At 64.6% G+C, this 14,267-nt stretch overlaps 1 protein-coding gene across 1 annotated transcript; it reads left to right on the top strand.

The window, feature by feature from the left end:
• Positions 1 to 10,045: 10,045 nt before the first annotated feature.
• On the top strand, positions 10,046 to 13,498 carry CAMKV (CaM kinase like vesicle associated; the record flags this gene model as incomplete). Its single annotated transcript, XM_082289034.1, has 10 exons — positions 10,046 to 10,140; positions 11,344 to 11,475; positions 11,554 to 11,628; positions 11,706 to 11,844; positions 11,923 to 12,043; positions 12,332 to 12,407; positions 12,499 to 12,635; positions 12,713 to 12,791; positions 12,865 to 12,952; positions 13,088 to 13,498. 10 exons carry the CDS (start codon positions 10,046 to 10,048, stop codon positions 13,496 to 13,498), a joined length of 1,353 nt encoding a protein of 450 aa, XP_082145160.1.
• Between the last annotated feature and the right edge of the window lie 769 nt (positions 13,499 to 14,267).

Raw genomic sequence — 14,267 nt, 5'->3', positions numbered from 1 at the left:
TGGGATTCTCTGCACCACGGGGGCTCCCAGACCCCCATATACCATAGAACACTCCCCCGAGGAGGGATACAGCATGCAGCTGGATGCTATGGGGCACCCTCCCTATGGGATGGGTGCTGGGAGGCAGCTGGGCACTGTGGAGTGCTCTCCCATGGCTCGCACCCAGGCCCTGCTGGCTGCTCCCCAGGATTGGTCCCACGCCACAGGATGCTGGGGGCTCAGTCCTGCGCTGGCTGGGTGGTGTGGGGCTCAGCCCACAGTGATGAGTCTGTGCTCTGGGGTCTGGGGTTCAGTCCCACCGTGGATGGGTGCTGTGGGGCCCCAGGCTCAGCCCCAGTGGGTGCTGTGGGGTGGCCTGGCCTTCCCAGGGCTCCCACGGAGTTTCCAGCCTCTTGGCTGCTCAAATCACTCATTAAAACCTAATTGTATTTTTTCCCTGGCTGGGGCTGTGTCTTTGAGGGGGCCATGCCCCAGGTTGGCAGCACTCCTGTGCTCCTGCATGGGTGAGGTGTCTTCCCACCCACTCCCGGGGCACCCACCTCGTGGGAGGCACTGATGAGGGGGCACCCACCATTGCTGTGCCACGAGGGCACCTGCACAGCAGTGCTGCTGTGGCCACCCTGGAACTGTGCCCCAGTGCCTGCCATGCTGGGAAACCACTCTGCACCCTGTGTCCCACCATGGCCCTCTCACCTTGGCATGTCAGGGAGGTTTTTCCTGAAAGTCCTCCTCCCAGCCACATCCAGCCTGTGGCCAGGGTGGCTGTGGGGCACAAGGCATGTGGAGAGCACCACACTCCTGGGCATGGGGTGATGATGCCCCTGCAGTCCGTGGGCCATGGTGCCCCTGGGATCATGGCATGATGGATGCCTGGGGCATGGGATTGTGGTGCCCATGAGATCGTAATGCTCCTGGGATGATAGGTGCTCAGGCATCAGATCAGGATGCTCTTGGGGTCATGGATGCCCAGCCATGGGGTCAGGGAGCCCAGGGCATGGGATTACAGTGTCCCTGCCATTGAGGTGCCCGTGGGACCACAGTGCCCAGGACATGGGATCACAGTGAGAACACGATGGTACCCAGCCCACCTCCTGCTCCCCACCCTGCCTGCCTGCACAGGGTCCAGAGGGCAACACTGCTCCAGGCTTGGGGCTGCTGTCTGGTGACCAAGAGTCATTACGAGTTTCACTTAATGACACCTTTATTGCTTCAGTACTGCCTGTGCTGGGACAGTGCAGCTCGTGCCTCAGGGCATGCCCAGAGATGGGCATGGGGCTGTGATGCTCTGCCATATGAGCTGGCTTTCTTTGTTCCTTTTGATGGAAGTGGTGGCAGATGTCACATTTACAAGGAACTTGTCCTGATGAAGAGGTCCCTTCTGCCCCAGTTTTGGGGCAAAAATTGCCTAGAACAAGACACTGGAGAAGAGGAGGGGAGCAGTGATGGGCATCACTCCCCTGGGTGCAGGTCCAGAGTTCAGGGCAGGGGGCAAGGGCGGGGTCTGGGATGGATGGATGGATGGATGGATGGATGGATGGATGGATGGATGGATGGGAAGGGGATGCTCAGGGCAAGCCCAGGATGGGCAGGGGATGCTGAAACATGCATGGTCCGTGGCTGTGGGCAGCACTGCTCCTGCTCCATGTCCAGCCACATGGGTCCTGCCGCCAACACTGGCTTTAAATAAAACCTCCTCGGCTGCTCATTAAGCAGCGCCGGAGCCCGGGGCCGCGTCAGCTCCCATCAGCCAAGCTGTCTGTCTCCACCGGCGCCTCGCACCTGCACGGCTCCGCCACCGCACGCCCCGAGGGTATTTTTAGTGCAGCTGGGTCCCAGCATCCCACTGTCAGGGCAGCTGCCAGCACCGTGCCTCAGTTTCCCCACCGTGTGACGGCTCTGCTCCCCTTGGCTCGGGTTTTGGGGTGACCGTGACCTCCAGTGCAGGTGCTGACCTTGCACGTGTGAGGCCAAGTGGCACCATTTTGGCTCGCTGCCGAGTTGCTGTAGCAACAGGAAGGGCCCAGCACTGCATCGTTATTAGGACTAGATCAGAAATGGAAGGTGCTGGGCGGTACTGGGCACTGGTACTGGGGGTTGCTGCACCTCGGGGACAGCCGGGGTGGCTGATTGGGGCACCTGCAGCTGATGGGATGCAGTGATGCAGGGATGGATGCATGCATGCATGCATGGAGGGATGGATGGGCGGATGGGTCAGTGGATGCACGGATGCATGGATGCATGCATGGACAGACGGACACCCTGGGTATTGCCCTCCTCAACACAAAGCAGAGTGGTTGCCCAGGGCTGTGGTTGGGTGGTAGATATGTGCCAGGCCTGCTGTCCAGTGGCAGCTGTGGGAGCACCCAGTGGGAGCAGGGTACCCGGTGGGAGCAGGGCTGTCCGTGCCGGCGGTGGGGTGGCACAGTGAGCTGCTCGTTAGCTGACGAGTCTGGCGTGGTTATGGTGACGTGCGTGAGGGCGGCCCCTGCTTTAGGCTGCCCCCCTCCCCCCATGAATGTGCTTGCAGAGATGACAGATTTCATGCTAATCCGCATTTATCCTGCCCTAATTACGCTGCGGGAGGTGAAGAGAGAGCACCCAGACTTCCATGCCAAGAACTGGCATGTGCCCACCCCTGTCCGATGCTGCCCGACGCTGCTAGCTGGGACTGGAGCTGGCACTGTGCCCACTGCCATGGCACCAGGGACAGGCAGGTGACATCTCAAGGTGGCACTTTGCATGGCACCTGGCACCCCTGCCCCAGCTGGGGGGTGTCTTAGAGGTGCTACCTGGGCACCCACAGGTGGGCACTGGGTGGCGGCACCCTGAGGTGCTGTGTGGCTGGGCATGGTTGGCGGAACACCGGGCTGAGCTGTGGGCAGGTGAGGCCGTGCCGGGCCGTGCCATGCTGTGCCAAGTTGTGCCAAGCCACCTCGTGCCGTGTCCACCCGCCACGGCTGCGGCAGAGCAGCCGGCGTCCCATCCCGGCAACGCGCCGAGCACACACAGCAGTTTAAATGTTTTATTTGTGGAAAGTGCTGTCGTTAGCAGGGATTAATTATTAAAATCGGAGCCATCTATAAAACATGAGTGGCCGCACGCGGGGCTGCGGGTGCACGGGCAGAGCCGGGCACGGTCCCGCCACCGGCACCGCCCGGGGAAGCGCTGCCACGGCGTTTGCCGGTGATGCCGCAACGGCACCTCGGCAGCGGGGTTGGGCTCCTCGTGGCAAAGTGGGTGCGGGCAGCGGGTGCCACGGGGTGGGGGCTGCACTGGGGACGGGTGAAATTGTGCTAAATCAGCGTTTGGGTGAGGCGGTGGTCGCCGGTGCCAGCCGTCCCGGTGAGAGGTGGCAGGAGGCAGCAGGCAGCGCCGAGCTGTTTTTAGCGGCTGCCGGTGCTGGGGAGCGGGCGTGAAGAGCAGCCGCCGCGGCACCGGCGTGCCATTTTTAGCAACCGGCAAGTTCTGCTAATGATGCCTGTGAGCGGCGGGGGGGCTGCACCCCGGCACCCCCAGCCCCTGCTGCCCGCACCCCGGCCCCGATAGCCAGCCCTGCCCCTCTGCCCTCCCCGCCTGGCTCTGGAACCTGAAACTGGGGGCACCTGCACAGCCCGGGGCACCCCTGCACCCACCTGAGGCTCTGCTGGCCCTCAGGGAGCTCTGCTGACCCCCGGAGAGCTTTGGCGGTACTTGGGAAGCTTCAGGGGCCCCTGGGAAGCTTTGGAAGCCCCTGAGGATCTCTGCTGGTCTCTGAGGAGCTTTGGTGGTCTCTGGAAATCTCTGCTGGTCCCTGGGAATGTCTGGTGACCGCCGGAGGAGCTTTGCTGGTACCTGGGGAGCTCTGCTGTCCTCCAGGAAGCTTTGCTTTACCCCAAACCGTTCCAGGTTATAAGGCACATATTTTTCTCCTTTCTCTGCGCCTGAGACAGCATCTGCCCCCAGCTGGGGAAGCTTGCCCCATCCCAGCACCCATTCAGGACCAGTGCCAGCCATGTCCCAGTCCTGGTCCTGGTCCTGGTCCTGGTCCTCTCCCTGGGGCCAGTTCTCTCCCTTGGGGACAGTTCTCTTGCTGAGCTCTTGCCTGGTTCCTATGGTTGCAGGTACTGCCACATGGAGACCCAGGGGACCCCCAAAACTCTTTCAGTGGGAAGGGGAATCAAACCCTGATGCCATGTCATCACTGTGGTGCAGGAGTACACTGTGGAAAACAAGCCCCCTTTCCCCATCAGGGCTCCAGGGACAAGAGCCAGCCCTGGATGTGACAGGGACCACGACAGTGGAGAGGTACAAGGCTTTGTGTGCTGTCATCTACACAGGGACAGGCCACATCAGGAGCAGGCTGGCCAGGGACAAGCAGCCACAGTCAGTGGTGCCCAGCCAGGTGTGCGGTAGCCCTGTCCTTACCCATGGTGTGGTCACCAGCTGGGAGGGCTGGCAGAGCTGTGGCACTGTGGGGGACACCATGCCTGGTGGCCAAGCTAGATGTCTTTGTGGCTGTGTCCCTTGACGCCTTCCAGGGCATATGGGTGCCACGGGACACCTATGGGGAGGGCAGCCCTGCCACTGTGCACCCCCACTGCTGTTCATCCCAGTAAAGGGCCAGGGGTGGCGATCAGCAGTTGCACCGCCTCTTTTTCTCTCCCCCTTGCTCCCCGCCGGCCCCCCGAAAGGAGGGATGGGGTTTATTTGGCCCCGTTGCCGGGCCGACGTGCGCAATTATCGCTGATTGCCTGGCGGTTGCCATGGCGATGGCAAGCACGCAGAGATGCGGTGCCGCGTGGTGCTTGAGTCACGGACACGCTGAACACCCCCCACTGCACCCCACTGCACCCCAACACAGACACACCGGACACACGCCCCACTGCACCCCACTGCACACCAACACAGACATGCTGAACATGCATCCCACTGCACCCCAGAACAAACATGCTGAGCACCCCCCACTGCACCCCCCAGCACCATCTGGGCTGGCCCTGCATCCCCTTCACCCTCCTGGGGCAGGGGGATACAGCCAGATGTCCCCCAGCTGAAGCAGGGGGGTATGTCCAGGTGTCCCCCATGCCGTGTCCTCCATCTGAGGCAGAGGTGTACAGCCAGGTTCCCCCAGCCCTGGCTGCCCCACCTCGGGCATCCCAGGCTCACTCTCTCCAGAGGTACCATAGGAAAAATCACCCCAGACCAGCCATGCCACCTCCCACCCAGCTCTGGGGTGTAGTGGGAGGGGGGTGGGTGCATGGGGCAGTGGGACATGGCACCGCAAGGACAGATGCCACCGGGCTCAGCAAAGCCCATCACCCCAAACTGGGACATGGAGCGGACCAAGATCTGAACCAGAGTCAGGACTAGCAGGGGACCAGAGCACAGTGATGGGACCCCGCGGCAGTTCTGCCACGGGCAGGAGGCTGGTGCCAGGAGGTGACAGGCACGAGCTGGGGTCAAGGGACAATGAAGAAGTGCCATCACATCCCTCATGCTGCAAGCCACCACCGGGCAGCCCCGAGCCACACGGGTGCCTGCCGGGTAATTGTGACTTACGCTCCAGGTCTCCATGAGGTGCAGAGATTAATAACCGTGGCGCACTGCTGCCAGCCGGTATGATTAAACTCTTGATTAGAAGCTCAAACTACAGTGCTCTCACACACCCTTAATTACCCAGCATGGGTGGTGGTAGGCCCAGGGTTTGCAGGGCTTGGTGCCACACAGGGGACAGGTGCCGGGGGTACCCAGCTGGCTCTGCCTTGGGGTGCTGGCTGGTCTCCTGTGAGCAGATGGGAGATGCTGGCTTTGGGACCCTGGTGTCCCCCATCCATGGGCGGGGGGTGCTGTGGGTCCTGGATGGCCACATCCCTGTGGCGTCTGAGAACGGCGCAAGTCAGGAGGTTTGGGGAGCTGGGGTTTGGTGGGCGCAGGGGCGGGAGGGGAGGGAAGTGGGGGTGCGGTTCGGAAGCGGCACCATATGGGCCGCAAATGCCAGCGTGTGGCATGCAGCCGCTGGGGAGGCTCCGCACACGTGGCTGCACTGCGTGAGGAGCGGGGGGCGAGGGGGCTGGGGAAGGGGCTGGTGCCCTGCTGTGCCCTGGGGGCCGTGCTGCCCACTCCAGGCTGTGTCCTGTGCCTGGGCTGTGGGCAGAGGTAAAAGAATCAGGGTGGCCGATTTCTGGTCCCTTTCTTGCTCCTTGTGGAGCTGTGGGGCAAGGACAAACCCTGTCATGGGGGAATGAACAGAGCCTTTGGTCCTGCTGCTGGAGAAGTTGCCTGGTTCCCACTGGATGATGGCACAGAAGCAGGAACATCTGTCTATCTGTGTCCTCATGGTGCCTTTTAGTGCCCTCAGGGGACAGACACCTGTGATGCTGAGCCCACGCTCAGCTTTGCTAAAATCCTGCTCCCATCCCTTCTCATCGCATCCCGTCCCGTCCCGTCTCGTCCCATCCCACTCCATCTCATCCCGGGCCAGGGGCCATGGCACAGCCCAGGGGATCTGGACCACTCCAGAGGGTACAGTGTGAGGTCCCATGGGGTCTCTGGTCCCATGGGGGCCCGCTCCCCGGGGCGTGGCGCTGTCCCAGCCCGGTGACAGTGTCCCGGGGACCCGCCCGCCTCGCCCCCCGCGATGCCGGCGGGTCCCAGCGCCACGCGTGACCCCGTCCCCACGGGCGGGGCGCGAAGTTTGGCGGTGACGTCAGGGGAGGGGCGGGGCGTGCAGGGGGCGTGGCCCCACGGTCCCGCCCCCCCAACTTGCCGCGCCGGGCGCGCGGGGCCGCGCCGCGACGGACCGACGGCTCGGCTGGGATCGGCTGGGAGCGCTGGGATCGGCTGGGATCGGCTGGGATCGGCCCGGCTCGGCCCCGGCCCGGCGCGGGAGGGCGGGCGGGAGGGGCGCGCTCCCCCCGAGCGGCGGCCCCGGGCCGCAGCCCCCCGTTGCGGTCGGAGAGGCGTGCAGGTGAGCGCCGCGCCGCGCCGGACCGGGGGCGAGGGGGGCCGGGCCCGGCGGGGGGGGCGTTGCTGGCATCTGTCACCGTCTGGCCCGGGGCTGCCCCCAACTCTCCTCCCGCCCCCGGTGGCTCGGGACGTCCCGACGGGGCCGCGCGTATCCCTGTCCGGTGCGTGCGCGCCCCGACGGCTGCCCTCCGCCGCACTGCCCCTGCCGGCACCCCGCGTCCCCCAGACCCCGAGCCCCGACGGGCACCGCGGGCACGGCGAGCTGCCGGAGCCCGGCTCCCCCCGCGCCTCCCCGCTCGCCCCCCCGGGCCGCTGCTGCCCCGGTGCCGCCCCCGTCTCCGCGCGGAGCCCGGAGAACCGGGCCGGTACCGCGGCAGGGGATGCTGCCGAGGAGCCTCTCCCCGTGCCCCCGCCGCCGAGCATCCCTTCCCGGACCCCGCACCTCTCTCTCCCGCAGTCCGCTCCCTTCCCGCTGCCGCAGCGCTCCGAGCCGGCCAAACGCAGACCTCCCTGCGGTGCGCGGCCCGGGCTGTCCCTCCGCACGCCCCGGCCCGGGGGCGGTGGGACTTCCCCAGCCCTGTTTCAGCGCCAGCCCGGGAGCTCCGCGGGCAGCGCTGGGCCGGCCGGCCCCTCCGCCTCCCTTCCGCCTCCCGCTGCCTGCCTACTGCGGGCACTAGCAATATTTCGGTCCGTCTTAGCCCGGCTGCGTTTTCTGCCTCTCCCCGGTACATCCTTTCCCCGGGACGCGGGGGCGGGATGGCAGGGGGGAACCCCCCACGGACATGTCCAGGGCAGCTGCAGGTGGAAGCGGGGCTGGAGATGAAATACCAGCCGGTGGCACCTCACACCGTGGGGCAGAGCTGGGGGTCGGGGGGTTGGGGGGCCCCGCTGGCGAGGGCTGCACGGCTGCGTCATCCCTCCGTGCCATCCCCACCCGGCCACCCACTTCCCCGCTATTGTCTTACACCCGCTGTTGCTTCTGCTCCCAAATTAGACACTTGGAGGGGGGTGCTGGCTGCGTGCGGGTGCCAGCGCAGCACCGAGCCTTCCCCCCGGCACCCCGGGGAGGGAGCACTCATCCCTTCGCCCACCTCTTGCCTGGGTGCCCCTGCCCCAGTGGGGGTGCTCTCACCTGTGGGGTGCAGGTGCTGACCCCGATGTTGGGCTGGGTGCCAGCCTCCCTTGCAGGGTATCCCAGGTGTGCTGAGCCCCCCAAAGACAGCCTGGGGCAGGGGAGGGTGGCAATGCTCAGCCCTGGCAGGATGGGTCCCCACTAAACCAACGGGAACTAATTTTATGAGCGCAGATTAGCTGAGTGCTCCCAGAGACAGCAATAAAATCCCGATATATCATCCCACCCGGGTCCCCTTCCCGGCTAATCCTGGCACCATGCCACCAGTGCTGGCAGCCTGCCTGCCCACCCGCAGGCCAGCCCTACCCCTGATGGTCTGTGGCGCTGAGCCCATCGCCACACCAGCAGCTGCGAGGACAGCCCTCATTCGCCTTGGCCAGGTATAGTGGCACGGCAGAGCCAGTGTCGTGTGGCATGGGGACACAGAGGTGCCAGGCAGGACACGTTTGCTGGGAAAGCTGCTGGGATGAGTCAAGTGTAGGCTGGAAAGCCTCACCCAATCTGGGGCACAAACAGTGGTGTCCCATGGGTGCTCTGCTTCTCTTTTGGGACTTCGTGCACACCGAGCAGGATGAGGGCAGGTGCTCCTACCCGGTGCAGGCTTTCCTGGCAGGATGGTGCCTGGGTGCCTTGCGAGATGGGAGCACCCATCCTATGGGCATTGCTCCAGCAGGCACAGAGGCAGGTCAACCCCAAAGGATGGAGGCAGGAAGGAGTATCCCCCCATTCCCTGGCTCACGGCACTCACGTCCCACCCAGGTTTGGGTCAATCACCCCAGGGAGCTCTTAGGTGCTTGCCCTGGGTGCTGCAGGCAGCACGCCTTCCTCCCAGGGCCCGCACAGCAGGGATGGGGCTGTGCACCTGCAGGTGGGTCGGGTGCTGCTGGGTGCTGCCGGGTGCTGCCCGTCCCTGCCCCCTCCAAAGGATGTGCCGCTTTCTGCATCTTCAGCTCCCATTGCCATAGCAACAGGCTCGGCGCTTGGGTACCCGCGATGCCGGCTCCCGCATCCCGCATCCCGCAGCCATCCTGCCCGCAGCCCTCGCCACTGGGCCCTGGGTGCTGCCAGTACGGCCCAGCCAGGCCCACACAGCACAGCGTGGTGTTTGGGGAGCTTTAGCACTGGGCAATGGGTGCCTCCAGCATTGTGCCAGCCTCCCATCACAAGGTCCCGCTCAGGCCCATCCGAGAGGGCTGGGGGGCCCCAGGCAGCTCTGTCATCTTCTGAGCCATCAAAAAATAATGTCAGCTGAAACTTCCTCCTGGTAGCATGGTGGGAAAGGGAAAATAATCACTTTATGTGACCAATTTTTTTTTCTGGGAAGCTTCCAGGAAGGATCTGGTTTTGAAGGATTCCCAACAGGGAAGCAAGGGGCAAAGCATCCTTCCTATAGGGTTGGAGAAGCTGGTGTGTGCCAAGTGTCCTGACCGCTGCCAGTGGCGGGAGGACTGGCACCTCCAAGCTGCAGTGCCACCTGCCTGGTGCCACAGTCAGGGCTGGTTAGGGATGGGAAGCTGAAACTGGTGTAACCCACTGCACATGTGACAACGTGTGACAATCTCTGCCTGGGGAGGCCCCGTCTGCTGAAATGTTACCGTGGGCAAAACTGGGCTGAGAAACAGGAAAGGATCCGTTCACCTCCGCTTGCCTCCCCAGTGGGTGCTTCAGGCACTGTGCTAACCCTGACTGCTAATTAATCATTAATAATCTACAAACAGGGGCCAGAGGGGCCAGCTTGTGGCTGTGCTGGCAGCCTGAGCCCAGGCAGAGAGGCTAGATGCCACAGGGATGGATGCACATCGGTGGGGCTGGGCACATGGCGGCTTGTGGCAGCTGCAGAGCAGAAGCGCTGCTGTGCTCAGGTTCCACATTAATTAGCACAGCTCGGGAGGGTCTGCTGTGGCTCTAGGGGGGCCGGCAGTGCCGGGGCACTCACTGCCTCTCCCTGCCCTGCCAGCACCGGGCCCTGCGATGCCGTTTGGCTGCGTGACGCTGGGAGACAAGAAAGATTATAACCAGCCGTCTGAGGTGACCGACAGATATGACCTGGGCCAGGTCATCAAAACGTGAGTTGGTCCCTCCACGGCCCCACGGATGCCCTGGGGAACCCCAGCCACCTGTGTGGGGCTCTTGGGGTGCTGAGGAGTGGCACAACACTGCCTGCGGGGGCTCTTGGGGTGCTGGTCCCCAGCTGGGCTGGGATTGCAGGGTGTATTTTGGGGTGGTTGTACCCTAATTAGTCCCTCTTGATCATGGGTGCATGGGGGATATTCACAGCTAGCTCTGAGGAGGGCAGTGAGCATTCCCACTGCTGCTGGCTGCAGCTGGGCAGCTCCCTGTATCCCTCCCTCCTCCCCTCAAGATTTGCAGGGATTGCAGCAATTCCACACGATCCTGGCTCCCCTGAGCACTTTGTGAAGCAGGAGGGCTCTGCTACAGTGAAGGAAAGGCAGATGTCACTTGGGGGGCAGTGGAGCTCTGCTGCTTCCCCCCAGCTGTTATTGCTGTGCTGGGGAACCTGTTAGGATGCACTCCAAAAAATTAAGCCCTCACACCCATTGAGAGCAGCTTGACTGCAAAATATGCACCAGAATTTTTTTCATCAACTTCCAAAACACCTGCTTGGCCACAGGTCACGCCTGGCAGGGTCACACTGGGTGGCAGTGGGGACCTTGGTGCTCTCAGATCTTTATTGTCTGGGCAATTTGTCCCAAAGCCCGCAGGTCACTTCACTGCTCCCCTCCACCCAGGGCAGTGGCCACAACGATTTCAGCGCAGCCAGGGGGATTGGAAAGCCAACGGCTTTGCTGGAGCAGTGCCAAGTGCCCCCCGGGGGCTCCCCTGCAGCTCCAGCCTGGCCGATGGCTCAAGCAGCATTAATAATAGAACAGAAATACTGCAGCTACCAGCACATCTCCCCTTCTTTCTCCCCGACCGCTGCGCTGATGTTAATGTCGGGTGTGCTGCTGTTCCACCTTGGCAGGAGTGGCTTCGCAGTGGCTTACCCCTACTGTCCTGAGGATGGGGCTTTTTAACCAGCAATTTTTCCCCCTTCCCTATCTATTTGCTTCTTCCCTATCAGTTGCTTCTCGCTGCTGTTTTTTCCTTCCCCTCTAAAGTGGTTTTGAGCCACACCTTCCTCCCACTTCTGTGGCATCTCCCCTGACTGCTGGGATCTGGGGGAATGCTGGTGGGCCCAGGGACCACCCAAGCACCCCCAGTCTCAGTGGTCCCCAGGAAGGGGGTGATGTCTGGGGGTACCCTTGCAGGGAGGAGTTCTGTGAAATCTTCCGGGCCAAGGAGAAGACGACAGGGAAGTTGTACACCTGCAAGAAGTTTCTGAAGCGGGATGGGCGGAAAGTGCGGAAGGCAGCCAAAAACGAGATCATCATCCTCAAAATGTGCGTGCTGGGGCTGGAGGGGATCCTGTGCTACTCGGCAAACTGGGAACTCCCACCCATGCCCCTGTCTCTCTGCAGGGTAAAGCACCCCAACATCCTACAGCTGGTGGACGTCTACATCACCCGCAAAGAGTATTTCATCTTCCTGGAGCTGTAAGTTTGGGAGATGCAGGAGGGTGTGGGGTGGCCCCACCCGGGTGGGTGGGTCTCGGCAGAGCTGCTGTCTGCAGGGCCACTGGCCGGGAGGTCTTCGACTGGATCCTGGACCAGGGCTACTACTCGGAGAAGGACACCAGCAATGTCATCCGGCAGGTGCTGGAGGCTGTTGCCTACCTGCACTCACTGAAGATTGTCCACAGAAACCTCAAGGTGGGTGGCAGGGGGGTAGGAGCACCCATGGGTGTGCCATGCCCCCCGTCCTGGCACTCACAGTCCCTGCACCGGCAGCTGGAGAACCTGGTGTACTATAATCGCCTGAAGAACTCCAAGATCGTCATCAGTGACTTCCACCTGGCCAAGCTGGAGAACGGGCTCATTAAGGAGCCCTGTGGCACCCCCGAGTACCTGGGTGGGTGAGAGCCAGCCAGGTGGGCATGCAGGGGTGGGCAGTGCTGGGTCCCAGCAGGTCCCTGCTACTCCTTACCATCCACTCCTTACTACCTGCTGCTGCACCTCCCATTCCCCATCACTCTGGGGGCTGATCCTGGGTGCTTCCGGTGGGCCTCTCCCACTCCTCATCACCTTGGGGGGGTTGCCTAGGTGCTTCCAGTGCATCCCTCCTGCTCGCCATCACCCCAGGGCCAAGAGCCCGGGGGCTGGGGACCCCGGGGGATGGTTGCTCTTCTGTCTCTCACAGCTCCGGAGGTGGTGGGACGGCAGCGGTACGGGCGGCCAGTGGACTGCTGGGCCATCGGTGTCATCATGTACATCCTGTGAGTGTGGGGTGAGGGACAGGATAGCTACAAGGGCTCAGGGCTGGGGCTGGGGCTGGGGCCGGGCTGAGCCCCCCACCACATTCCCCAGCCTCTCGGGAAACCCCCCTTTCTACGAGGAGGCAGACGAGGATGACTATGAGAACCACGACAAGAATCTCTTCCGCAAAATCCTGGCTGGGGACTATGAGTTCGACCCACCATACTGGGATGACATCTCGCAGGCGGGTGAGCCCCACACTGGGGGCTACGTGGGGTCCCATGTTGTCCCCCACCAACACTGACTTCTCCCCCTGTGCCCCCAGCTAAGGAGCTGGTGACACGCCTGATGGAGGTGGAGCAGGACCAGAGGATCACAGCAGAGGAGGCCATCTCCCATGAGTGGTGAGCAGCAGCAGGGTCAGATGGGGAGCCGGGGGGGCTGGTGGGGGCTGCTCACCCCTCCCTGCCTCCCCAGGATCTCTGGGAATGCCGCTTCTGACAAGAACATCAAGGATGGCGTCTGTGCCCAGATCGAGAAGAACTTCGCCCGGGCCAAGTGGAAGGTGGGTGTGGGTGTGCCGTGCCTCAGTGTCCCCTCTTAGCCGAGCCCGGTCCCCCAGCACGGGGCTGTGACCCTGGTGGGGCTGCCAGTCCCTGCCCTTCCGCCAGCCCCACGCCCCCCCGCCTCTCCCCCGCAGAAAGCCGTGCGAGTGACCACGCTCATGAAACGCCTGCGGGCGCCCGAGCAGACGGAGACGGCGACGGCCCCGGCAGCGACTCCGGCCGCGGCCCCGGCAGCAGCTCCAGCCCCGGCAGCGGCTCCGGCCCCGGCAGCGACCCCGGCCCCGGCAGCGACTCCGGCCGCGGCCCCGGCGGCCACGGAGCCCGCGGCCACAGAGCCCGCCACCGACACGGCCACGGCCACGGCCCCGGCCCCGGCCCCGGTCCCCGCCACGGAGCCCGCAGCCCCCGCCGCCACCGCCCCGGAGCCCGCAGCCCCCGGCACGCCGCCAGCCGCCGCGCAGCCCCCGGCCCCCGGCACGGAGCCCGCCACCACGTGTAACGAGGCCGGGGCCACCGCCGAGCCCCCCAGCGAGCAGAGCGGCTGAGCGGCCCCCGCGCCCCTGTACATAGCCCCGGCATGGCCCCCCCTCCCCCGCCTGCGCCCCCTTTTCTACGTGCCCCGCCGGAGAGCCGGCCGCGGGGCAGAGCCCTGCATGGCGCCCGTTCCCCCATGTCCTCCCAGCTCTCTCAGTCTGTCCCCCGCCGCCGTCCCCTCCCCCGGGGATGCCCAGAGACGCGGAGCAGCCCGCCCCGGCCGCACGCCCCGCAGCGCTGGGGCGGGGGGGGGCGCCGTGGGGCCCCCCGGGACACGCGTGCATGTGTGGGACCGCAGGAGGGGCCGCGCGGGACGGAGCGGGGGCCGTCCCGGAGACCCCCTCTTCGTCCCGGCACCCCCGGGGGGGGACACGGGGACCCGGGGGCAGCCACACGGCTCCCCACGCGTTGTGCCTGGAGGACTCCCACTGCCCCCCCCGTGCCCCCTCCCCGGTCCCCGCTTCCCCCCTCGCAGCTGCATGCCTGCAGGGCCGGCTCTGCCCGCGGCTGCCGCCGCCGCCCCGCGCCCCGCCGCTGTCTCTCTGGCAAATAAAGACCCCGCTGAGGACAAACTGAGACAGCACCAGCGCCGCCTGCCCAGTCTCTCTGTGGGGCCGGGGGTCTGCCACGCGTGCCGGCAGCACGGGGGGGACTGGAAGCGGCACCGCTGCCCGGGCGGCGAAGGCAGCAGGACCACGTGAGCGCTTGTCCCCGGGAAGGATGCCGGGTGCCATCGCTGGGCTCCGTGGGGCGCCGGCGGGGCCCGAGGGCGCGGCTCCC

The sequence above is a fragment of the Coloeus monedula genome, assembly GCF_965178545.1.
Source record: "Coloeus monedula genome assembly, chromosome: 11".
In the NCBI taxonomy this organism is placed as follows: Eukaryota; Metazoa; Chordata; class Aves; order Passeriformes; family Corvidae; genus Coloeus; species Coloeus monedula.
Note: the sequence above shows the minus strand (reverse complement) of the source record. Positions and strands in the feature narration are given on the sequence as shown.